The 23,589-nt window shown below is 48.6% G+C and overlaps 7 protein-coding genes across 7 annotated transcripts; 3 read left to right on the top strand and 4 right to left on the bottom strand.

Annotated features, from left to right (window-relative positions):
* Nucleotides 1-7,876: 7,876 nt before the first annotated feature.
* On the bottom strand, nt 7,877-8,680 carry BCR38DRAFT_456245 (lysophospholipase II; the record flags this gene model as incomplete). Its single annotated transcript, XM_040861892.1, has 2 exons — nt 7,877-8,025; nt 8,071-8,680. The coding sequence occupies 2 exons, from the start codon at nt 8,678-8,680 to the stop codon at nt 7,877-7,879; spliced, it is 759 nt and encodes a 252-aa protein (XP_040718116.1).
* A 2,736-nt stretch (nt 8,681-11,416) lies between these two features.
* BCR38DRAFT_522418 (uncharacterized protein) lies at nt 11,417-12,618 on the top strand (the record flags this gene model as incomplete). Its single annotated transcript, XM_040865228.1, has 2 exons — nt 11,417-11,574; nt 11,667-12,618. The coding sequence occupies 2 exons, from the start codon at nt 11,417-11,419 to the stop codon at nt 12,616-12,618; spliced, it is 1,110 nt and encodes a 369-aa protein (XP_040718115.1).
* Nucleotides 12,619-13,532: 914 nt separating this feature from the next.
* Nucleotides 13,533-14,471, bottom strand: BCR38DRAFT_407465 (uncharacterized protein; the record flags this gene model as incomplete). The annotated part of the gene is made up of 3 exons (XM_040858171.1): nt 13,533-13,785; nt 13,886-14,037; nt 14,094-14,471. 3 exons carry the CDS (start codon nt 14,469-14,471, stop codon nt 13,533-13,535), a joined length of 783 nt encoding a protein of 260 aa, XP_040718114.1.
* Nucleotides 14,472-14,739: 268 nt separating this feature from the next.
* Nucleotides 14,740-15,647, top strand: BCR38DRAFT_522417 (uncharacterized protein). The gene has a single exon (XM_040865227.1). The coding sequence runs from the start codon at nt 14,785-14,787 to the stop codon at nt 15,550-15,552; it is 768 nt and encodes a 255-aa protein (XP_040718113.1). The 5' UTR covers nt 14,740-14,784; the 3' UTR covers nt 15,553-15,647.
* On the top strand, nt 15,333-16,603 carry BCR38DRAFT_522416 (uncharacterized protein; the record flags this gene model as incomplete). Its single annotated transcript, XM_040865226.1, has 1 exon — nt 15,333-16,603. Exon 1 carries the CDS (start codon nt 15,596-15,598, stop codon nt 16,601-16,603), a length of 1,008 nt encoding a protein of 335 aa, XP_040718112.1. The 5' UTR covers nt 15,333-15,595.
* Nucleotides 16,604-17,938: 1,335 nt separating this feature from the next.
* On the bottom strand, nt 17,939-18,493 carry BCR38DRAFT_456244 (NUDIX domain-containing protein; the record flags this gene model as incomplete). Its single annotated transcript, XM_040861891.1, has 1 exon — nt 17,939-18,493. One exon carries the CDS (start codon nt 18,491-18,493, stop codon nt 17,939-17,941), a length of 555 nt encoding a protein of 184 aa, XP_040718111.1.
* A 3,772-nt stretch (nt 18,494-22,265) lies between these two features.
* Nucleotides 22,266-22,722, bottom strand: BCR38DRAFT_427189 (uncharacterized protein). The gene has a single exon (XM_040859823.1). It carries the CDS (start codon nt 22,642-22,644, stop codon nt 22,387-22,389), a length of 258 nt encoding a protein of 85 aa, XP_040718110.1. The 5' UTR covers nt 22,645-22,722; the 3' UTR covers nt 22,266-22,386.
* Nucleotides 22,723-23,589: the final 867 nt, after the last annotated feature.

Here is a 23,589-nt window from a genome sequence, read left to right as displayed (position 1 = left end):
GAGTTGATTAGGATGAGTATGCAAGAGACGGTAGTCCACAACGGGGTGGTACATTCAGCGATCGGACATATTTAATTAATAAGGCCAGAAGTGCGGCTGAAAACTGCCCACACCAATATTTGGTGAAGAGGAGCTTTATGAGCCAACATCCTTCAAAGCAGCAATACCCTGGCGGATCACAACATGAACTTGTCCCACTCCATATAAATCCCACAGAGCCTTGCAGGACGATGACAAGCAATTCTCCAACCAGAGCCTCGCTAGGTGAGCCTTTAATTGCTTATGAGTTACATCCGACCTGCATTTAGCTGGTAATAGTGAGGAGGCAGTGCAATTTCGGGGGCGATTTTTGTGAAGAATGCAAAAGTATGCGAGGGATACACAGGGATGTGACTAGGGTCGACTTGGGGCGGCTGATGCTCACACAGCATGCCGACGCAATGGGGACGAAGTTGGCCGCGGTGTGGCTGCCACTCTGCATGGCAAATGAACGAGCGTTTTGGCGATGTTGTTGTGCAGTGGACTTGTGTGTGACGGGCAGAGAGGCTCGAGGGTGTATCTATTCAATCTTGCAACATCGAGTCACTTTGATTCTGGCTGTTAAATCTGGTGAGAGTGACATGGTATAGAATTAACTTACACATTCTGTTTAAAATTTTCTTTAGCGCCTGATCTGTAGAGCTCGTTGCGAAAGCATATCGGGAAATTCGACAAGTTTGAATTTGAATGGATTTTCCTCTTGTCTATGGTCTCCACCAATTGATATACCTCCTGCCAGCTGCGCTGCTACTGTATCGCTCGCAGTCCCGTTTGTTCCATCTTGAATATCTAGGTCAAGAGTCATTCCATGGCCGAAAGAAAATATTCGCTTGCTTCTTCGCCTTGCAAATGTTGCATCAAGAAGGGCTGGACAAGTGATGACCAAGCTTCTACTCACAATCATTACCGCATCACCTCTCACCTCAATACTCGTTGCGTCTTTGGCTGAACTTATAGCGAAGGTGATACCGATTCGTATTAAATATCTCTTTTCCATATTTTTCTTCCAAAAATTAAAATATATTCAATATGTCGACCAAATAAAGGAGGTGTTGGACCTTGAGGGCCATTGCACCAAAAAGTGCCAGCTCGTGAGGACATGTGGCCACTGTCAGAGAACAGAATGCCATAGGCACCAGTGGGTGTCAGGACACTGAACGCAGGACACCGGTGGGCCGCCGGAGGGGTGTTTCGGACAAAAGACTCCCGAATCATGATTACAATCTATGTGAAGCTTTGGGATGACGAGAGTCAAGATCCTTGGCATCGCCGACCCTGCTGTTATGCCGGGTCCAAGCGGCGGCCTAGCTATCTATATAAGGACCATCTCGAAGTAGGATAGGGAAGGAGTTGTCAGAGCCACAAGTGTCATCCGAGGCGGGCCGGCTTCCACCAGGTAGGAAGCCGTTTGTGGCGAATGAGGAGCCGGGAAGCCGTTTGTGGCGGCTAGAGAGCCGCTTGTGGCGAATGAGAGCCGTTGAAGCCGTTTGCAGCGGATAGGGAATCTCTTGGTTGCAGATAAGGAGCCGCTGTCCAAGATATTGGCCGAAGTCGGAGGAACACAGACATACGGAAGCAAACATCCAGAATCCAAGAGAGAACCTCGGCTGGCTATAAGTAAGGAGTCGAGACGGAGGAAGATAGAGAGGACAGAGATCAATGCATCACCGTGGGCACCCCTACCTGAGACCGCCAGTGACCACCCGGTGCTACGTAGGAGGGACGCCCGTTACTCCCCATCACTCTGTACTATTGCCTTCGGCCTAGCCGTACCCTGACAGCCACCTACTGTACGTTATGGACCAATATCGCCACCACCCACCGTACCATACAATTTCTGCCTGTGAGGCAGGCATCGTTCATTTCTAACTATACAAGGCCCTTCCAGCCACAGTTTAATCGTTTGATGGATCTCCAGAGATCATCACTTATTCAATGCAAGACCATTTGCACTTCAGTCCAATACGAGGGCTCCCTTCCACTGACACTTCTTTCCCTCCCCGAGACTCGCCGGCACAAAAGTTGATAGTCGAAGTAAGTGGACACACTAAGAAATTTTGGGAAGAAACCATCACGAATGAAAGCTTGCAGGAATATATCGAACTTTTGGATTGATATAACAACCTAGAAGAGTGCATCAAGCCAATACACCCTCTGGCAGATTCGCCAAACCTCACGCACAAGATGCTACGGCCAACTACACAAATCTACCTCAACTAGATCTATTAACCTATAGCCCTTATAGACTCGATGATAGTAATCTAAGGTCGATTCTATATATCTTGAACTGGAACCTATTTACGGTAGGACTCGCCTATTACTACGTAGTTATCCCTAACCTCTTCTATAATACTCAACATTTTAGTGTTATAAGTATATGCTAGCGGAATACTAGTAACCTCCAGTAGGGTAAGGCAGTTAAAGAAGATATTGTGACGGTTGTCACGTGATTAACCGAGACTGGTCCGAATAGATTGATAAGAAGTTGCAAGTACTAAAGTCAGGGACTTTGTGTTAGTCTCTTTTTGTAAATAAATCTAGCATGATAGCGCCGTATCTAGGTGTTGGATTACAGCTGTCTCACGGAGAGTACACAGGTTGTCTGCGAAGTCAGGCTTGGAGATGGGGGGAGCATTGCATCAGGATTCCAGTAGGTCCATTCCGTATCTGTGGATTATATATTCTCTGTCTTGATCCTTCATACTGCATAATGGATGCTGCAAGAACCGTACGTAAGAAGACAGTACTCCATTACCTATAATATAGCGTGTATACACGAAGATGCAGCACTCATCTGCCCTAATATTCAGTATTGCGCTTGCAACGCTGCTCATTCTTGGAAATGGAACCCTTTTCCCCCGCAAAGACAGCACAATCTACCGTGATATTTCCATAATTGACGGCCGAGCAACCGGCGTTACGCGTCGATCGCGCTGGGTGATGTGGGTGTCAGCGCCATTATCGTCAAGCAGTTCTCGAAGCTGGGCGGTCCATGCCAGAATTACACTGATGCTGCCACCGGGAGTCGCATTGATTATGGAGTTCAGCGCTTTCAGAACGTCAGCTTGAACTTCAAATTTCCCATCGAGTGGGCGTTGAGGTTGTGTGGGCCCGGATTATTACAACCAAACCAAATACATCAACTTCTCCAATGGCGACAAGTTGATCGGCTTAGACCCCAGCTACAATTACACCGCATACCAGGTTCCACTCGAGCAGTGTCCCTATTTCGCTTAGGGCAAAGTCTTGCCCGATCCCGTGCCTTCGGATTTGTACTCGGCATTCGGAGACTTCCTCGTCAAACACTCGCTCCAAGCCATAGCCTCCAGTTTACATCTCATTTGGGGAGGGATCGATGAGCTCATTCAATCTTTATAGAGCTAGGTATATTGTCGATTTGAGATGTTGTTCGCTAGCCCGGCTGTGAAGAAAGTCCTGGACGTATGGGATGCGGCAATCGCGCACACGCAGGAGGAGGCCCATTAGCTATTTTCACATGTCACACAAGAGTCTAGCTCCCTTCCCCCTTCTGGCACTTTCAAAACATCATATTCGCTATATGTTGAGTATTTCCCCCAGTACTAAAACGTCGAATACCTGATCACTATAGAGTCGAAACACGTTTTGCGAATCAGAAAATCATGTCTCTCTATAATATTCAGTAACGTAGTCCACGGTCCAATTGCACACTTCGGCAGATTTTCGTACGCTACCACTTTGACCTGCGGTTTTTCACCACATACCTATGGTTGGTTCTTGGAATGAAAATGATATGATTCTAGCATTACATGCGCTTCAATCTGATCCAAAATTAAGTGTACGTCGCGCTGGTCAGATCTATAACGTACCTTTTAGAACCCTTGCGTATCGACGCGACGGTAAAACCGCTCGGGCAATTACGCGATCGCCAACGCAAAAGTTGATCTGTGTCGTGGGATAAGTCCACCTCACAATCCGGGTGGAAGTCCCTGGTGCAGATCCACAGCATAACTAATCATGGAAATTGCGCTCGTTGCAATGAGACAGTAGGCGCGCAGCTTGAACTTGTCGCGGAGGTGGCGCCGCTGAAGGACCTCCTACGGGCTCATCTAGAGGTTGCCGACAATGGACGAAAAGTATACCGAAGCCTGGGACAGAATCAGTTCATGGGACTAATTTAACGAGCTTAGAACATTCGTGCCGGACGCATACGAAGAAGGCTAATATCTGTCTGGCACACTGGTCATGCTCGTGCAGAGAATGCGGAGCCCGCAAACATCCAAGCCCTCCTCCTCCAGCCCCATCATGACAGCAGTTGTTTCAAACAAGCTGGCTGGTTTATACAGAAGGAAACCGTGTGCTTTGCAGGTGAGACTGAGGATGTTTTTCATGATTTGTCAATGGACTTTGGGCCGATGCGCAAACTGTTCAGATCTGAAAGGCTAATACTTATTTGAACAACACCTCTCTTTTCCTTGCATCAGACTTTGCCTCTCTATCTGGCCAGTCTCTGTTCTTTTCATTTATATCTTCTTCTGCTTGACTATAATTTATTCCTACCGGATCTTAAATCCCCTTTTGCCCACGCTAGTGGGCATTGGAGGAATGAAAAATGAAGGAATGGATGAGAGATAAATAATGTCGCAACTGCGGTATATAGAAGAATATGATGCCATCAAAGCCCTTGAACAGCGCATCGCCAAAACTTCCAGCTTTCGGTCGAGATGCCGAAGAAGATATCTATGGGAGGGTTCATAGTGATCTCGAGTTTCCACTCGTGCATCTTGCCATGTTGCCGTTACATAGTGAGACATTTGACGCAAATAAGGCTTTGGTGACGCGTTTGGGGAATGCGTACAATGCCGAGGCACATAGTGAGTTTGTCTTCTCCTCCTTCTAGGGCGATGGTTTGCCGGGGTTAGGAACTTAGCTGTTGGCTTCTTTAACTCGTGTGTAGATGATCTGTACTCGGAGACGGAAAGTATTTTGATTTCAGAGATCTTTTACACACAACCACGACTAAAACGCTGGCCGTGGTTGGGGAGAAGGATTGGATATGCCCGCCCGGTGAGTTGAAAAGCGAGGGTTCCGAGGACTTAAGCTAACATGTGACGTGAAGAGAATTTCAAGTATGTTGCGGATAACATCCCAGGTGCTAGGTTGCTTGTCGTTTAAGGGGCTAATCAAAGCATACATTTAGAAAAGAATGAGCCGGTCCTAGAGGAGATACGTCAACATCTGGAGTCATAGGAGAGGCATGTCGGAGTCTAGGGTTAATGCTTGGGTTTCTAGTGACGCATATTAGCCGGAGTTAGAGAGTAACATGGGGTATTAACACCTGGAACCCCTAATAATATGAAGATAATGCCACCAGTTGTGGTTGTTTTGGATCTATGAACTTGGTATTGTCAACATTGACTGTGCAAAATAGTGGTGGGCAAGTTCTTTGCCAGCAGTTGGCAACCTCTATATATGTCTACAGGACTGATTGTTAGTACATACGACCATAGCCTCCAGAAAATTCGGGATCCCGTCCGCTCTCCCATAGACAAGCTGGAAAGCGCCAGATTAGTAGTTGGGTGGGTGACCACCAGCGAATCCCTGGTGTTGTATGTTTTGTTGTTGATATATTTTGTATGTCTTTTTGACAAGATATTACTAGTGTTGTATGTTTCTGCTATATAATTTACTTTTTGTCTAAAGTTGTTCGCTAGATATTGTAAGTATCCGTAGCTATGTTCGGTCTCGCTAGCGGCCTTCTCCCTAATTCCAACATTTTTTAGTATAATTGATTTTAGCCGTGCTTAGATATCTATCGCCCTTGTTCTAGCTGATTCTATCCGAGTGCAAGGTAGTGTCTAGTTCGATATAACCTCCAGTAACAGACTGATCGATATAAGCTTCAGTAACAAACTGATCTAGCACATACGACCATAGGCTGCAGAGAACTCGGGATCCCGTCCGCTCTCCCATAGATAAGCTGCAAACCGCTAGATTAGTAGTTGGGTGGGTGACCACCAGCGAATCCCTGGTGTTGTATGTTTTGTTGTTGATATTTTTGTATGTCTCTTTGACAAGATATTACTATAATTCTTTTACTCGCTAGATTGAATAAAGTGGAAGGTTAACTATAGTTATTACCTCTTATCCGCCTTAGAAGTTGACCGAGGCTTATGCTTAGTCGAGTGTTCCCTATTGTCAGGGTACGGCTAGGCCGAAGGCAATAGTACAGAGTGATGGGGAGTAACGGGCGTCCCTCCTACGTAGCACCGGGTGGTCACTGGCGGTCTCAGGTAGGGGTGCCCACGGTGATGCATTGATCTCTGCCCTCTCTATCTTCCTCCGTCTCGACTCCTTACTTATAGCCAGCCGAGGTTCTCTCTTGGATTCTGGATGTTTTCTTCCGTATGTCTGTGTTCCTCCGACTTCGGCCAATATCTTGGACAGCGGCTCCTTATCTGCAACCAAGCGATTCCCTATCCGCTGCAAATGGCTTCAACGGCTCTCATTCGCCACAAGCGGCTCTCTAGCCGCCACAAACGGCTTCCTACCTGGTGGAAGCCGGCCCGCCTCGGATGACACTTGTGGCTCTGACAACTCCTTCCATATCCTACTTCGAGATGGTCCTTATATAGATAGCTAGGCCGCCGCTTGGACCCGGCATAACAGCAGGGTCGGCGATGCCAAGGATCTTGACTCTCGTCTCCCAAAGCTTCACATAGATTGTAATCATGACTCGGGAGTCTTTTGTCCGAAACACCCCTCCGGCGGCCCACCGGTGTCCTGCGTTCAGTGTCCTGACACCCACTGGTGCCTATGGCATTCTGTTCTCTGACAACTTTTTACCGGCGTTTTTAAACACGTACAACGCAACTTTCACGGTTTCAAATATCCAAGGAGGTTTCCGAGGGGTAGGAATAGTTCCGTACGATGCAGATTATGTCATATCACAGCTCGATGTGAAATTACATACGCCAACACCTCCGGGTAGCTCGGCTGGTCTCCCCGTCCCTTGGGAATCAAAGACTCCGAACAACCCAACCGAAGCCCAATCACAAAGCGATTATGTGAAAAATAGGATTGTACGACATCAAAATAGCTCACCAACGTCAATTTTTGCTGGAATAGATCAGATTGCGCGAGGTACAACGAAGGTTATGCATCGGCTTGCCCTTTTAGAAGGCGAGGTCGAATCACTTCGAAAGGCAAATGAGACCTTAAGTCGACGTCGCCGTGCGAAGAAAAAACAGCTACAGAGTGGAGGGTCACTTCGTATACAAGCTGGACAGGACCTACAGTCTCAACGAGAGGTTGATGGGCAGTTACATGACGAATTTCGTCAAATTGGTGGTCGTACGAGGCGGCGAATTGCGCGTGTACGGCGCTGTAGAATCTGCGGCGAGCCCGGACATAATGCGCGCACTTGTGGAAATGATGTAGAGACGTCTGAAGATAACGATTCTGAGTAGTTTCAATTGATGATAGGCGTTGTGGTTGAATTAACTTATACATTGTCGTATAAGGTCTGCCAAAGTGTGCAATTGGACCGTGGACTACGTTAGTTAAAATCTTTATTTGTATTTTGATCTTCGGATACGAACTACTTGTAGTCATTGAGGACATAGCTGGAGACTTCAGGAAAGTTGTTATATCATGGAGGATTGTGATGTTGATTGAGCTAAGTTAACCTCTGTCAGGTGTAACTGTAGAATGTTACCTATCTAAGTAGTGTACATTGTTACGGAGTAACTAGGGCTCCGCCAGTGGACTGTGTGCCACTAGTCCTCTGTTATTATATAAACTGAGAATTCCAATTGACACTCGCATGACTTCGTATTTGGTTACCTTGAGCGATGACTCAATTGATATATCCGTCTGATTGTATCCGTGCGTTGAGAAACTCCACGATATCGTCAAGTCCCTGTGGTTCATTGATACAGTGCCCACCTGACTCGTAATTGTGCCAATAGACTACAGGCATGCAAACCCGAAGAACATTTCGCAGTCCTCTGCCGTTTCGTATTGGCACCACATCATCATCCTATGCGTGACCAAGGAAAATAGGGGTGCTCCTCATGCTATCCGCATCGACAGATCGAGTAGGCTGGCTCGTGTAGAGCTTTTGTAATGCTTGGAAAATACCCTCGATGTCTCCTGACTTATTCGTGCAGTGCTGGGTGGAAATGCCTAAAGGCATCCAGCTGCATAGGCCTATGAGACCACCGAGCCCCTGTCCACCAGCGAAGAATATTGATAGAGCCGTGGCAAAGCCTTGACTGATCCCGCCCAAAAATATCCTATCTCGGGGCAGCAATGCTTCTTCTTGCTTGATAACTTCCAGAATGGACGCTACACTTTCATGAAGACTGTCCCGTTGAAGTTCACTTTTCATGTCAGGATCTTCCACGGACCACATATCGAACCACTGAGACATGGTTGTATCGAATCGTCGAGGTTGAAGAATGGGGGCGCTAGGGAAGACCCATCTGATGGTTGGGAATAGATCTAGCAGAGTTCTTGGCTTGTTCGCTGGCTTGGATGCTTCACTTTCGAAGAATTCACTCGCAAACTCTTCAGCTTCACTGTCCCGTTCGTGGAGAAAAATGACAGTATGAGTGTGTGGCCCTTTGGAATGGCAGTTAACGTGACATATGGCTGCCATGTGGTTGAGGCAGCTGAGGCCAAGGTTCGTTGTGGTATTCGTACGAGTATATTGCTGGTTGATGATCCTGTAGGGAATGGTGGCATGGGCAGGACAGGTACAGTCAAGTTCCAAAGTTAGGGACCACGCCGCTAGTGTCAGATATTCAGGTATATTGCGGTATGACCATGATTTGCCGGTTATGTCACCGTTCTGTGTGATGGATTGATTGTTGATTGATTGATTGATTGAAATTTAACGTCTCATCACGTGAGAAGTGCCGGGCGCAGTGCCGGCATGGTCTATGCTAGTCGAATCTATGCTACAGGGGACTGTCTTCATCTAACATTCCTGTTCAGTGCGATGGGCAGATCTCAGTAAAGAAATTGGTCTCCTCCGCCCATTGGCAAAACAAACGAGCTCCCTTGGCCGTGCCTAGGAGGGAATCTATACTATTCTTGGCCATATGCGCTTTTAGATGACCGGGCGTGGCCTTGCGGCCGCGCTTGCAAAAGTAGAAGTGGACTGGTGTCTTTGTCTTTCCACACCCGCAGTTGAGCAGTGCGTCGCGATGCTGGAGTCTCTCGTGGTAGGTCACGAAATCCCCGTGGTGTGACCTCGCTGCGAGTAATCTGCCTAGGTGTTGCCGGGGCAGGCCAAGTTCGGGGGGTCGCGGGTGGATAGCGATCCCTAGATCTCGATACTGTTGAGGGCAGGTAGTGGCCCATCGATCGTTGAAACTCTTCCAAGTGTAGGATCTCGCGATTCTCTTTATATGTGCGAATGAGGCCGGGTGTTGTGTCTTGGGTGGTTGCTCACAGGCCGCTTTGGCCTGGACATCTGCTTCTTCGTTTCCGGGGACGCCTACGTGTCCTGGGCACCACCAGATATACACTTGTCCCGGGGATGTCCAGGGTTTTCGCTCTCTCTGTGACCAGGTTTTGGACAGCTCTTGGAAGGCGGTGAACTTTACTTGACTGCTTCCGGGACTTGGACAGATGAGCCTACCCGCAACCGCGAGATTATCGAGGCAGATGTGGACGTTATCTGCCATGCTGTTGGACGGAAGCTTTACAGCCTCCTGAAGCCCCCGTAGTACTGCGTGGGCTTCCGCATCGTATACCTCTATCTGAGAGCCCAGTAGTTCGGACCCGCAGAGTAGTCTTTTACCGGCCTGATAACCAGCCCAGCCTGCTCCAGCTAAAGTCCTGTCGCTATGGGTAGCTAGCGAGCCGTCTGTATAGATTATTATATCGCGCTTTGAAAACTCGTTTATCCTTTGTAGAAACGAGCGGGCAGCCTCCTCCTTGACTGTCCTGGGATATAACCGATCTTGGCGAGGGTGATGGACCATTCGCCAGCCTGCTCCCAGGGCGGTATTTGCAGAGGAAGATTGATTGTTGATTGATTGATTGATTGATTGATTGAAATTTAACGTCTCATCGCGTGAGACGTGCCGGGCGCAGTGCCGGCATGGTCTATGCTAGTCGAATCTATGTTACAGGGGACTGTCTTCATCTAACATTCCTGTTCAGTGCGATGGGCAGAAGATTGATTGTTGTTCGTGTAGTCATCTGCTCTGGAGAGGGGTCCCAATGGCTGGCAATCACGTGACTCCTGGTAGGTCACATGACTCCTTGTATCTGACGGCTAGAACAACAAACTGCTACAGGACGCTACAACTACCGCTTAGCCATTTCTCTATAAATATTGACGTGGGGTTAAGGTTTTTGGGTGCTCGTTTTCGTTTTTTCCGGTTTCAGACGAGTTATGTAAGCGCGTTCTTGAAGGGTATTTAAGACCTTATGTACATAATCACTCTCTTGAAAAAAAGATAGGAATTTAAGCGGCCTTTTCCACAGTAATCTGAACCAATTTCTCTTTACTTGGACAGGCATTCAATGTCTGACGTACCTGTTGAGGTACTTTCTGTTCACCTATAGATCTGATTGTGCCTGGTGAGCCTTGTTCCATCATTACCTGTTGAGTGACTGTTCAAGGCCTGTTGAGGTTCCTTTTCTTCCCCAGCCTGCTGAGGCTCTGTTGTTCGTACCTGTTGAGTACTTGTTGTTCTGATCAGAGCAGAAGAGCTCTTGATCTTGTTATTTCTTTCCACCTCCCGGATAGTAAGGTCTTGTTGAGGGTCTTATTGTCCGTTGCCATCATCTTACACCTTAAACCTGCGGGTGGTTTCACTGCCCGTCGTCAAATGGGGGTCTGGCCGGGGATGAGCATAGCTCATCGAACGAGAAGGACTCGACGACCTTTCACAAGATTCCACGAGCAAAGCCGAAAACAAGATTAAGCCGAAAGCTAATTCTTGTCTCACGAAGCGGGGTTGAGTCTACATTTGTTATAGGTCCTGACGCTCATTCCTAAAACACATACTTCAGCAGAGTTTAGATGGATTCATCCAGACGTTCTTCTGCCAATATCGGCAGACGCAGACAACATCATGATTGGTCTGATCAGAGCGAAGATACTTTCGGGAGATGGAAGGTGAAGGAGGAGGAGGTGTCGGAAGGAGAGTGCTTGCTAGGACTCTCGTGGCTGGTTATTGTGGTGTTGGGTTTGGCGGTGGTGATGAGGAGGAAAGTAATCGCTTTGAAGGTCCAATTCCTGTGTGCATGGAAGGATTTCATCATTAATTCTTATGAAGAAGGTATCACACTGCTAGGTGCTGATACTGACGATCGTTTTTATTTTCCTTTGGACTCCGTTGATCCTGTTGCTCACTTCAACCCTGTCGATCATTACATGCCTATCAATTCTATCGGATCTTATTCTGACGGACCTGTTGATTCCGTGGATTCTGTCAATTCTGTTGAGTCTGTCGAGTTTATCGATTCTGTGGAACCTATTGAGGAAATTGAGGAGATTGAGGAAGACGTTGACATCTACTCGACGCTCTGTCTGTCAATTCCGACTCCGTCGATTCCGTCGATTCCGTCGATTCCATTGATTCCGCTGATTCTGTCGGACCGATTGATTCAAATGATCCTGTTAGTTCTGCTGATTCCGGCGAATCCGGCGAATCTGTTGAATCTTTCGGATCTGTGAATCCTGTCGAATCTACCGAATCTATATGCCTGTCTGAGAGAGAGTCGAGCCAGTTGGATACCCAAGTCGGTAACTTCGATCCCGTGACCCTTCTGAAGATGGTTATTCTCCGTTTTCCATGCCCTGAACAAGGCATCGATATACCGCCTTTCGGTTGGGAGAATATCTCGGAATACATCGAGATTTTTGAAGCGGTCTACTCTGAATTCGGTATCCACAGACCAAACACGACGAAAATCTCTCTCTGGATTCGATGGCGTGACTACGACACTCGTTTTATTATTCGAGCTCTCGAAAGGGAATATCCGACGTGGGATGAGTTAGTTGTTGTTATGAAGGAGCATTGGAATTTCGCCGATTACACACAACAGAAGGAACCGACTCCTCTGGAGTCTGACTCGCTAGAATTAGAATCGTCTACTACATCCAGTCTGAAATCCACGATTGATACCTCCGATGCATTTGCCTTTGATCAAGGCAAGACAGACTCTACACCAGCTGCGCTGCTTGGTGAAGAGACCACTTCGGATGAGGATCTTGCGCCAGATACAGACTACGAGAAAAATATGTTGACCGACGATTACTGCTTTGATCAAGTCGCCGATACAGCAGTCATACCTCAGAACGTTGATATACTTAATACTGTTGTCCTCGAAGAATCTCGGCCACCGTCTCAGAATTCAGCTGTTCGGATCGATACTACAGCGCTCACTCAATTCAAGAGCCCTGATCAGGACAAGACTGAAGCAGTCGAGATATCCAATTCGAGTCAAGTCGGACGAATACGCACAGAATGTTCACACGACAATACATCCTTCAAAGACCATTCGTTACTTCCCCGTCAGTTCGAGAAGAGAGGAGGAAGGACATACAGCCAGTTTCTGATGTGCGACGAATGAATTTTACTTTCACTAATCGTAATACGACACACCAGAGACTGTACTTGCTGTATAACAAACTCTGTGCTTACAAGAGCTGGAGCACTTGTCTGTTTTTGGATCACGGTTAAGCGTTCTGTTTAGTCTTTAATAAAGGAAGCGTTTTCTGTATAGTTTCGATTTCCCTGAGATTCCTCTGATTCTTTTTAAGCTGGTCAATCTTTTGTAAGGGAAGAGTGTTGTCTTGTTTTAGTGCGCAAATTGCGGCGTGAGCACTTTGCAATTTTCGAAGGGAAGTAGTAGAGCATATTCTTGCCCTGATCAGGACAAGTCTATGCTAAGGGAAGTCGTTTGGTTGTTTCAATCGTTAAAATACTTACCCTCGCTTACCCTCGCTAACCTCCACCTCAAGTTCTGTCTTTCAGAAAAGCAAAGACCGGAGAAATCTTTACCACTTATTCTTGCCTTGATCGGAGCAAGAATATTCGACGAGAAGTGGTTTGATCACTCTTATTGCATTTTGAAATGATTTGATGAAAAAGTGGGAGAATTACACTCACTTACACCCAGCTGAACCACCACTTTTTCAGAAGAACACAACGTGGAGGAAGTTTTAACACTCATTCTTGCCCTGATCAGACCAAGTCTGTCCTAAGGGAAGTGAGTTTGAGGCTCTCTGTCTTGATTCAGGGAAACGTTGGAAAAGCCGTTCACCGCTCCTTATATCTTTTTCGGAAAACACAGCGCTAGGTAGAAGCAAAAGCGGACAGAATGATTCGTTTTGGTTTGCTCTGATCAGACCTACACATATTATTTACCCGTCATGAACCACTCCTCTCACTCTCCATATCCATTGTCGCCGAATCTTCAACCATCGGCATATCGCTTCTGCTGAGCTTTCAAGGCGCCACGCAGACTACCTTCCAGATCCTTCGTCAGGGACTGGGAGCTACGACGCTCTCCTGGACCATCTTCTGGTCAGGAATCTTGACCTGTTGATCAGGGTCATACGATGCCTTCCAGTCAAATCCATTATCACCCTTGTTGATTGTGGCATAGCAACACGGCTTGTCTTGCTGCCAGAGACAATTGCCACAAGAGCCACCCTTGTACCCAAGGATCGACTTGCAGCCAAAGAAAGGCCACATGAGGTGGATTCGATCTTCATCAGCCTCACCGACTCTCAGACTGGATCGTTGGTATTTGCCGACACAGCCTCGCAGGGATTTGTGTTACTACAAGTTATCGTTAGACCTGGTCAAAGCAAAAATAGAGCAGTGAAACGTACGGACGCCCAAAGAGTTTCAGGACGAGATAGTTGTCCTGTTGAGTACTCGACTCAACAGAGGTAATGGTTGATCGGGTCCAAGTCAGGACGACGGATATAGGAATCTTGGCCTTCTGAATTGATACCAACTTCTGCTCGGCTACATCGACGGACTGGCACGAAGAAGCCTTGCAGGCGAAGAGGACGAGATACCATGAGTGACAAGTACTTGCCGAGAGGACCGCCATTCCAAGCCTAAGTGAAGACGGGACCGACGTCTGAGAAGAGCCGTCTTGTTGACGTCCCAGAACTTCAAGAGGTCTCTGTCAGCTCGAAGCTTCAAGAAGAAGTCCCAGGCATGCTTCTCGCCGTCGAAGGACCACTCCAGATAAAGTCCTTGTGCGGGAGACGACTTGTGGAGATCATGGATGCGGAGGAGTTTTAGGATTTCATAATGGTTGGAGACGAAGAGTTCTGGTTCCATGGAATCGACTGGCTTGCGCTCACTGTCACCACGGACGACCCAGACGTACTGATTGGGGATACGATCAAGCAGGAATCGATGGTGGCTGTCCACCGGGGTAACAGCCGTCACTTTCTGATCCATTTTGAATGGGTTGATTTAAGTGATCTGGATGATGAGATATCAGTGAAGAGAAGCGATTTTGCCTTGATCAAGGCAAGACGAATATGAGTGAAGTTGTGGAAGGAAGTGCAAAGTGGAGAAGTGATCCAGTCATGCTTGCCTTCCTACCAAAAAGGACTGCACTTTTGGATAACTGCCTGGAAAATTTTTCGAAAACTTCTCACTTGGTCACAGTACTTTTAAATCGACTCATTTTTGCCCTGACCAAGTCAGGAATCACATTCATTTACTCTTTTCCTATCACAATTCTCTTTCGATCCACAATTTTATCAAGATGGCCGACCAAGCCACTCGTCGATCCAAGAGGCTTGCAGAGAAAACTCCAAGCAAAGAAGGCTTGAAGTCACCTCCAAAGCGCTCTCAGGTCAGCCAGGGTGTTAAGAAGCAGCCCCAGTCGCAGAATGATTCCCCTTCCCGTCCCTCGTCAAGACAACAATCGGTTTCTGGATTGTCGTTTGTATCAACTAGATCAAGTCTGGGCGACTTCATCAGCCCTGATACGTTCGCCGCCAAGCAGAGAGCAGGATCCCGAGACTCTCTTGATCTGCTTACACGCAGGCAAGGCATGTTTGGCCGGAACTCAGAAGACAGAGCATTCCTTGCGGCCAGAGCTCAAGATGTTCCTAGCCAAGATCCGAGGCGCAGAGACGTGTCCATGAACCCCATTTTTGAGGGACAGTCCGTCGATGTAGCCGAGCAGAAGTTGGTATCAATTCAGAAGGCCAAAGATGCCTATATCCGTCGTCCTGACTTGGACCCCGATCAACCATTACCCTCTGTTGAGTCGAGTACTCAAACAGGACAACTATCTCGTCCTTATCAGACCGTCAGAGACCCTATAGCCACATTTCCTCCAGTACCATCCCACAAGACTGTTTGGTCAAATCTCCTCATTGAAAACTCGCGTCAGAACTTCAATACAAGTATCATCAGACGACGACCTGTTGGGCCGTGGCCTGAAGGCTACTACCACGCCTCAGGCAGTCTGAGAGATGACCGCCAAGTCCTAGACAGATTTCCCTGGCCTGCTATCACCTATTGAGCACGTACCTCATGGGTGGTACTGGTCTACATTGGCCTTGAACATGTGGAATCTGGACAAGCTCATTGACAATCTCGAATGGAATGTGGACTCCACACTCCTCGCGTCAATGGCTTGGATCTTGAAGGATCTGGAGGAGCACACATATATCGTGCCCATTGGCTTGCAGGTGACTGAGACTGATCACATGTTCCCTTCCTTAACCAACCGCCATATCCAAGCAACCTGCCGCCGTCGCCGCTTCCTCATTTCCGCTATCAATAAAGACGAGAATCATTGGATCCTGGTCATAGACGACCAGAAGTACGGAACGTCATATTGGTTTGATTCACTTGGTGGTACCCAGCAACAAGACAATACAGCCAGGACCATCCTAAGGAAGTTGTATGAGCCTTGGTTGGCTAGATGTGGACTTGCTGTCCCTGATCAAGGACAATTCCAGCGGGAGATTGTCACGAGCATCCGTCAATCAGATACCCATCACTGTGGGTATTGGGTGTTGGAAAACTTGCGTCTGTTCTTTTGCCTGGACTGGTCTCGAGCCAGACCACCTGTCGTTGTCGGATGGAGCAGTCATTTCGAGCACTTCAACCTCGAGAGAGCTCGAGATGCAGAGAGGTATTTCATGAGACAATTGCAACTGATAGCCCGACGCGTACTGCGTCGATCTGACCACCATCCGACGCTGCGTATGGAGCATCTGAGTGACTATCCTCATGAGGATAGTCCTGATCAGGACATCACCGATCACTCTCTCTCCTATAAGCGAAGCCTAAGCAGCAAAATGGAGGATATGAGCCTGACAGTTGTGTTTGATCATAGCGGCTCCCCGGAGCGCAACCTCTCGCCATCACACACCGCCGACTTCCAAGGACGGGGCCCCAAGGCCAGGGAAATGGCGAAGGACAAGGACAAGAGCAAGTCCGGCGAGTCTTGCACTGAACTGGAGGAACGGTATAGGAGGAACGAGTTGTCCAGAGCGGAAGTACTCGAGGCAGAGAGGGAATGGGGACGAAAGTTCCGGAAGACATTCATGGAGCCCCCAATGTAGCTGATTGTGAGTATTTTGATCTGATCAAGGCAAGGCATCTGCGTTTTTGCTTTCTATTCCTTCCGTTGTTTTTTGTGTTTTGTGTTACGTGAATTGCTATGTGTGACTTTCGCAATTCACGAAGGGAAGTATGACGTGGGGTTAGGGGTTTTGGGTGCTCGTTTTCGTTTTTTCCGGTTTCAGACGAGTTATGTAAGCGCGTTCTTGAAGGGTATTTAAGACCTTATGTACATAGTCACTCTCTTGAGAAAAAGATAGGAATTCAAGCGGCCTTTTCCACAGTAATCTGAACCAATTTCTCTTTACTTGGACAGGCATTCAATGTCTGACGTACCTGTTGAGGTTCCTTTTCTTCCCTAGCCTGCTGAGGCTCTAGTTGTTCGTACCTGTTGAGGTACTTGTTGTTCTGATCAGAACTAGAAGAGCTCTTGATCTTGTTATTTCTTTCCACCTCCCGGATAGTAAGGTCTTGTTGAGGATCTTGTTGTCCGTTGCCATCATCTTACACCTTAAACCTGCGGGTGGTTTCACTGCCCGTCGTCAATATAAGTGATTTTATACACAAAATAGAGTTGCAATGAAGCTTAGCATACAGGAAAAAATTATTAGCACCTTACAGTCCTAATTCCTATTCCTTTCATATGATCAAAAAAGGAAACGCGTACCGCGGCGTATTAAGTTATAAGGACGACCGCTACGGGTTAGCGAATCAAAGGTATAATAGTGTATCTAGCGTTCAAGTATTATAGTAATAACGGATTGGTAGACGCTAAAATCCGATGCGACGGTACGTTAACTCTATCCTAGCTTTAACGTAGTAACTGGTGCAGTTTGTTGAATACTGGATTTCGGCTAATTTCGGCTACATGAGGTTTAAATTCCGCAGCGTCTGATTGCCACGCTAACTTGGCAGCTGATTTTGACAGGCCTTAACACATCATGTTAATACATGGTTCAGGGGTTATGCGTCGATCGGCCAGGGTCCCAAGGAAGCACAAAACTCGGCCAGTTCGGCTTCCTCCAGACTCTTGTTGGAGGGGCAGCGGAGATTGGTTGGGGTGATGACTGTGCACACGAATGCTGCAGCCTGAATTGAAAATCCTAAGTGCTATCTGGGGTATCCTCTTCCACTAGGAAAAGTAGTCCTGTTCCTGTAGCAGTGATGCGAAGTTGTCTTGTATGGGTAAAGTAGTAAGCGGAGTATACGTATAAGGGAAAGGTCGGGTGCGAACTCTGGTGCTCACCCTGCGCTCATCATGTATACCTCAGGTATGTAGAAAAAGGCTTGCCGCCCTGCGCGATGATGCTCGCTATACGTTTGCTCCCTCCCATCCGTCACCACCCTGAACTCTCAGCCAGATCGATAGCCTTGCGCAGCACATCCCGATCCTTCTGAAAAGTAAGCCTCTTCATCGCCATTTCGCACTCGAAGAACTGCGGCGCGAAGTGAGCCTCCGCCTCACCGTGCGCAGGCGGCCCGTCGTCGTCCCATCCCGCCAGCTCCGCGACGAACCACCACACAAGCTTGACGCCGTTTCCCTCGCCAAGGTCGCGCACCTCGAGCATAAACGGCTCCGTGAGGCCGTCGTACGTTCGCGCTGCGTCCCGGACGTTGGCCGCCTCGAGCTCGCTGGGCGCCCGCGTCGCCATCGTTACTGGTTTCAGCACGCAGGCGTACCCGCTTTCCTCGCGCACCTCGCGCACCGCGGCTGCCTGGCGCGTCTCGTTGCAGTTGCGCCGCCCCTTGGGGAGCAGCCACTGGTCTCGTGCTCCGTAGTGTAGAAGACAGACCTTTTTGGTCGGGCCGGAGAGGTCAAATAGAATTGCGCCGCACGACTCGACGAAGAGATCGGATGGGTAGACTGTCGTTTTCCACATGTACGCCGCCATAGTGTAGTTGGTTGTTGGGACGTGGACCCATTACATAGACAAGGCTGAGATAGGGCCGTCAGAACTCGGCCGAGTCGGATTGGTGCTTCTAGCGTTGCTTCGGTTGACAGATAACAGTTGGGTTGTTCCCGAGCCTTTTTTTTTTCCTTTTTCTTTTTTTTTGGGCGCCCTGACGAGGTCTAGAATGAGCAGAGCTGTCAGCCGGCCCCGCAGTCAAAAGAGGCGGATGTAGACATGAGAGGCGTGGGCCAGGGCACAGCAAACACGATGGCTTTTGTAGCCTGCTGGCTCCACACGGCTGGTAGCTATAACCGACTCTTCTGACCACTTCCCGACAAACTTGAGCCTCATATCGGGGGGGGGGGGGGGGGGGGGGGAATGACAAGTTTGGTGCCAATCTGCTTCGGGACAGAGCAACCGAGGATGATTCAATTTGTCATTCGATAAAGTGTAAGCATCCTGGCATGGTGACGGAAGGAACCACGTTTCAGTCAGTTCGACATGCGTTCATTCGTTGATGTGAGATGATTACCGCAGCACCGGGCCAGACTTGAGATGAACCAAGCCCGCATGGTAAGATGACGAACAGGGCATGAGTAGTTAACGTCGCACATAATGGTAGTTGGTCCCGGATGAAGCGAAGCCATGATGTTGGTGGGTTTGGTAGAAAGTCGGGTAGCCTTCCAGCTTACTACCACTATGCGTGAATGAGCGGATATACTGTGTGGCCCGACTTGCCGAGCATGGACAGTTGGTATTGGAGGATCAATCAAATCGCACTGATAAACCTAGGCGTTTTTGGCCACGTTTGACAGGGAATACACTCATGCGAGTCAGCAGATCTATATTCAACCACATCATGATTCTCTTCGTGAGCTAGCAAGTTGTATGCGCCATGCAGATTATTCAAGTCAACCCTCAAGAACCATGAAGCAAGTTCAAGTGGATGAGTGCGACTCTATTGAACCTGCGGCTGCGGGGGCCAAATTCGCTCCAGTCTTGGTTCGAGGTCAAGTAGAAGCCCGCAGGGAGGGCATCATCGGCTGAGACGTTGTGACTGCTTCAAGTTCCGGCAGGAAATTACCCTTGACCGAATGCGGCATGTCATCTCATGGTGACATAACGTGCCTTCGAGGCTGCTGGGATCCGAGGTCGCACCGGAATTGACATCCAGACTTGGCGCCGCCTGCCAGTGCCCATGCTCAATGCTGGCGATACCCACTAAGGAGGGGTCGACTTTCGGCCGACTCTACGGTCGCGGGATGAGGGGTGATAACGATAGCCCACCTGCTAGGTTGTTGATAAGGAGCAGGGTAACGGCGGTAGGAGAAATCCAACATCAGATGAAGAGCGGGACGGGAGATGGAGTCATGATGAATGATGCCATATCGTGTGGCACATGTGAAAGCAGATTTCCACACCAACTTGAATTGCGAGCAGGAGTTTGCGATACCAAGGCATTGCCGCGTGTCTTGGATGATGGAAGAAAGTGTGGTCACTTGACCAGCCTTCCACCCGATAGCATGATCAGGTGCTGTAGGAAAAGTGTGTGTGCAGGACCTGATACCGATTGGGATGAGCCGTTCGTCCCATCGTTAGGGCGCTAATCAGCTGGATACAGATGAACCGGTTTAGTAAAGAAGGTTCCCACCCGTCACTACTGGGTCATGTGTATGACGATGCGCAACCCCCGTCGCTGAGGAAGACTGGTGTGTGGCATTAAGATTGCGGCGGGACGACCATCCACGACAGAGAGCGATGAAGAATTGAAAGACGGTGAGTTCAGCCAAAAAGCTATAATACGGGGAAACGTGAGAGGCGTTCTAGTTGCATAACGGGTGTTTGAGGTTAGGAGTTACACTCTTTTCTTCGGCTTACCATAGCCAAGGAAGCTGCTGCATCCCGCAGGCATGCAGTCTGATGGAGATGCGAGATCTCGTAGTCGAGAGGTAGAATTCCACTTGTGCCACTCGTGGCGTTTGTAAACCGAGGAATATACCAATGTGCATCGGAGGGGTTAGAATTCGAACAAGAGTATCAAGCATTTCAGCTGGGCTAAATGAAAGAAGTTGTTGTTGATGTTGTTGTTGTTGTTGTTATTGCATAACTTGCGAGGGTAGCTCGACCTTCTGCTCTGAAGGCTGACAACCTACATGTCAGATAGGCTAGCCATAGGTTCCATGAACTTTCTTGGGCTGCGTCGAGTGTAGCTATGACCGTATAAAATGTATAAACATGCCCATGGTTGGAGCCGTGTAGCATCAACTCCAGCGCCCAGGCTTGCCTACGAGGTAGTTGCGTGATTTATCAATTGATGATGAGGCCAGAATCTTCAGGTGCTCGAAAGGCAATTGGACACCTATTTGCTTCCCGCGGCTTGCTCGGATATCAACTGAAAGTCAATGGGGGCACTACTGCTTATGGCAGTTAGAAGGATCGGCATGCTTTGCGTTGCCGACAATTAAGTGTACTTACATTTGGAAAATATTCGTGGCGGACAAGACAAAACAGTTCTGTATGGAGATGCTAGCTTCACATCGGGCTCTCCATGAACTCTGAGATCGTCCAGAAGTTTCTGCCTCGGCCAATTGCCTGAGCGCTGGCTGTAAATATGCTCTTTATGCCCAGTATACAAGTATTATCACACCGACAGCGATTTGCGACGATGCCAGGCAAAATTCTAAACCGTGGTGGAGAAGAGTTGGCGGTGGGGATCCTCGAGCTGGTTGCTAGCATCGTGGCCGGGTCAATTGAGAAGCCGATGGGGGCGGGCATAGAGATGGCAGAGTGCAATCAGAGTGGTGACGGAACGCTGGCACGGTGATTGCTGGCGATAAGTCCGCCAAAAGCCGAGTCCAGACGACAGAGGTCGTGAGAGTTGAGATGCCTGTTGTGGTTTGTTGTGTCTGTTGAGTGGTTCATTATTATCCAAGCTCGCCATTTCTTGGTGGTTTCGGGGATAAGGAATTCCATGTATCGTCAGCAATCAGTTGATCCTAGTACAGTATCATTCATATCGATAAACTAATGGAGGCATCTTGTGTCCATATTTTTGGATGGGTAAGTCTCGGTGCGCGCTAGACGGAAACGGAGCGATCTGGTGAATCCGCCAGATTGGATTTGTGAGCAGGCCGGCCGCGAGCTATCCTGACGCCTAATGGCACACCACCATGTCTACGCGGCTTGTGACAGCAACAGATGACGCTCCGTGTTGGAGGTATTGTGAAACGAGGATGATGTACAGTACTTGCGTGTGGTCAGCAGTACTTGATCGGCCTAGTCGGCTTTGGGGGTTGTGGTTTAAGCCTGTAGAGGCAGGAGCGTTTTGATTCCATGCGTCGGCAGCCAAATGAGAGGCTGGGAGGGCCTGAGAAGCCACAGCCATGGCCCCAAACCCCGCTAATTTGCGGGTCTGATTCGATGCGAGTCTACATTTTATCACTAATTTTTCATCGTCGTCCAATTTTTCATACCGGAACAACCTAATTCGTCGTGCCTTCTATGATTCACTTCTTTCGCTTTCGCCGCCACGGCCTGATGAGTCAATGTTTGTTGGCGCATGTTGGCCATTGTGCTAATTCGACACAGTCTAGCCACGACACACGCACAAGCACCAGCACAAGCACAGAGCTGCACAGAGGCACCAACGCACTGTCGAAACACTCCAGATGCCACCCATTGCCCCTCACCATTGGCCAATTCGCTATATTCTTGGCCTGCTTTGCCAGGCTCATCAGTGGCGATGCACTTTGGTGTCCCCCATCTTCCTAGAGCTTCACAATTCACACGTTCCAGTTTGTCCTTGATGATGAGACTCCGACGCATCCACTCCAGGCTACCAGTTGATGACGACAATTTGGAGGCTTTCGCATTGAGGAAACATTTGCTTTCGGCTAGCTCAGATGTTGGGGATGATTGCCATCCGCTGCATTGTTAAAATGCCGCCAAACAGCAACTGAATGCCCTCGTAATTGATACCAAACCCAGGTCCCTCCCCTTGATTCTAGCAGGACTCCAGGTCTGCCAGACTGTAGTTCTATTATATTGATATCGTCGATGCCTACATTGCCATTGGAAGCTTGGCACCATATATGCTGGCTAACGGGATGATGACATGTCAGATGCAGATAGGTTTTGGACCTTTCATGCATTCTTCAATGCTTAAGTGCCTCGAGGCCCGAGGGACTCGCTGTTCCGGCGCCCAGCACTTGCCAATTGGCTATACTGCTCCATGTGTCTATCGATTTGTAGCCGCATTAAACGACACCAGAAACATTGCAACATGACAACGATACAGCCCTTCAATTGGCAATAATATTGGAGCCTCGTCCAGTCAGAATGATGTCGATGGATTCCATTTGCAATTCAGCCTCAGGATTTGCCACGAAGCTCAACAAGTGAGGGGAAGCTGCGCCCACTGCTCCTGTGCTTTCGTTGCAACCAACACTCAGTCTACGTGCCATTGGACCATGACCCATCGACAAGTCAGCCCCGTACGCAAGTGTGCAATCCAGGCGCGTTTGTGAATTCAGTGCTGTACCACGGGCAGCTTGTTGCGGCCCCCAATTCCCCTCCTTCATTGGACCTCATTCACCAATGTGTTGGGTGTGACAAATGCAGTGATATTAGGCATTGGGCGTCAATTGATGTGGATCTTTGGGACAGCTGGAGAAGTTCAGCGATCCACAGCTCTTTCTTCTCGAGTGACTGGGGCGGCACTCCACACCCTATTGCATCTGCACAACACACCTCCATTGTCATCCGTCCAATTGATACTGGTGTGTCTTTTGCTCTGCTCAATATTGTCAACATTTCCTGTCCTACAGCCTCTGCAATGCGTGGCTTCTACCTCTGATAGTTTCAGGGATCTTCGTTCAATTAACGAGTGAAGGCAGGCTTTGCACCAGCCTGGAAGTTTGGTGCTGGGCGGCTGCATTCGATACAGTCGTTGGCCGAAAGCATGCGGAGTCGCATTTCTACCATGGGAAAGTACCTTTCTCGATATATACTTTGCGGTACTCAAGTGTTAGCTTGCACACAGGACAACCCCAAAATAAGTCTGCACCAGGGTGGCACATCCCTGCGCCCGCACGCCG

Source organism: Pseudomassariella vexata (genome assembly GCF_002105095.1).
Source record: "Pseudomassariella vexata strain CBS 129021 chromosome Unknown BCR38scaffold_4, whole genome shotgun sequence".
In the NCBI taxonomy this organism is placed as follows: Eukaryota; Fungi; Ascomycota; class Sordariomycetes; order Amphisphaeriales; family Pseudomassariaceae; genus Pseudomassariella; species Pseudomassariella vexata.
Note: the sequence above shows the minus strand (reverse complement) of the source record. Positions and strands in the feature narration are given on the sequence as shown.

Coding starts and splice junctions, on each gene's coding strand:
- BCR38DRAFT_427189 (XM_040859823.1), bottom strand. CDS start 22,644: ATGCATGAAAGGTCCAAAACCTATCTGCATCTGACATGTCATCATCCC.
- BCR38DRAFT_522417 (XM_040865227.1), top strand. CDS start 14,785: ATGGCCGACCAAGCCACTCGTCGATCCAAGAGGCTTGCAGAGAAAACT.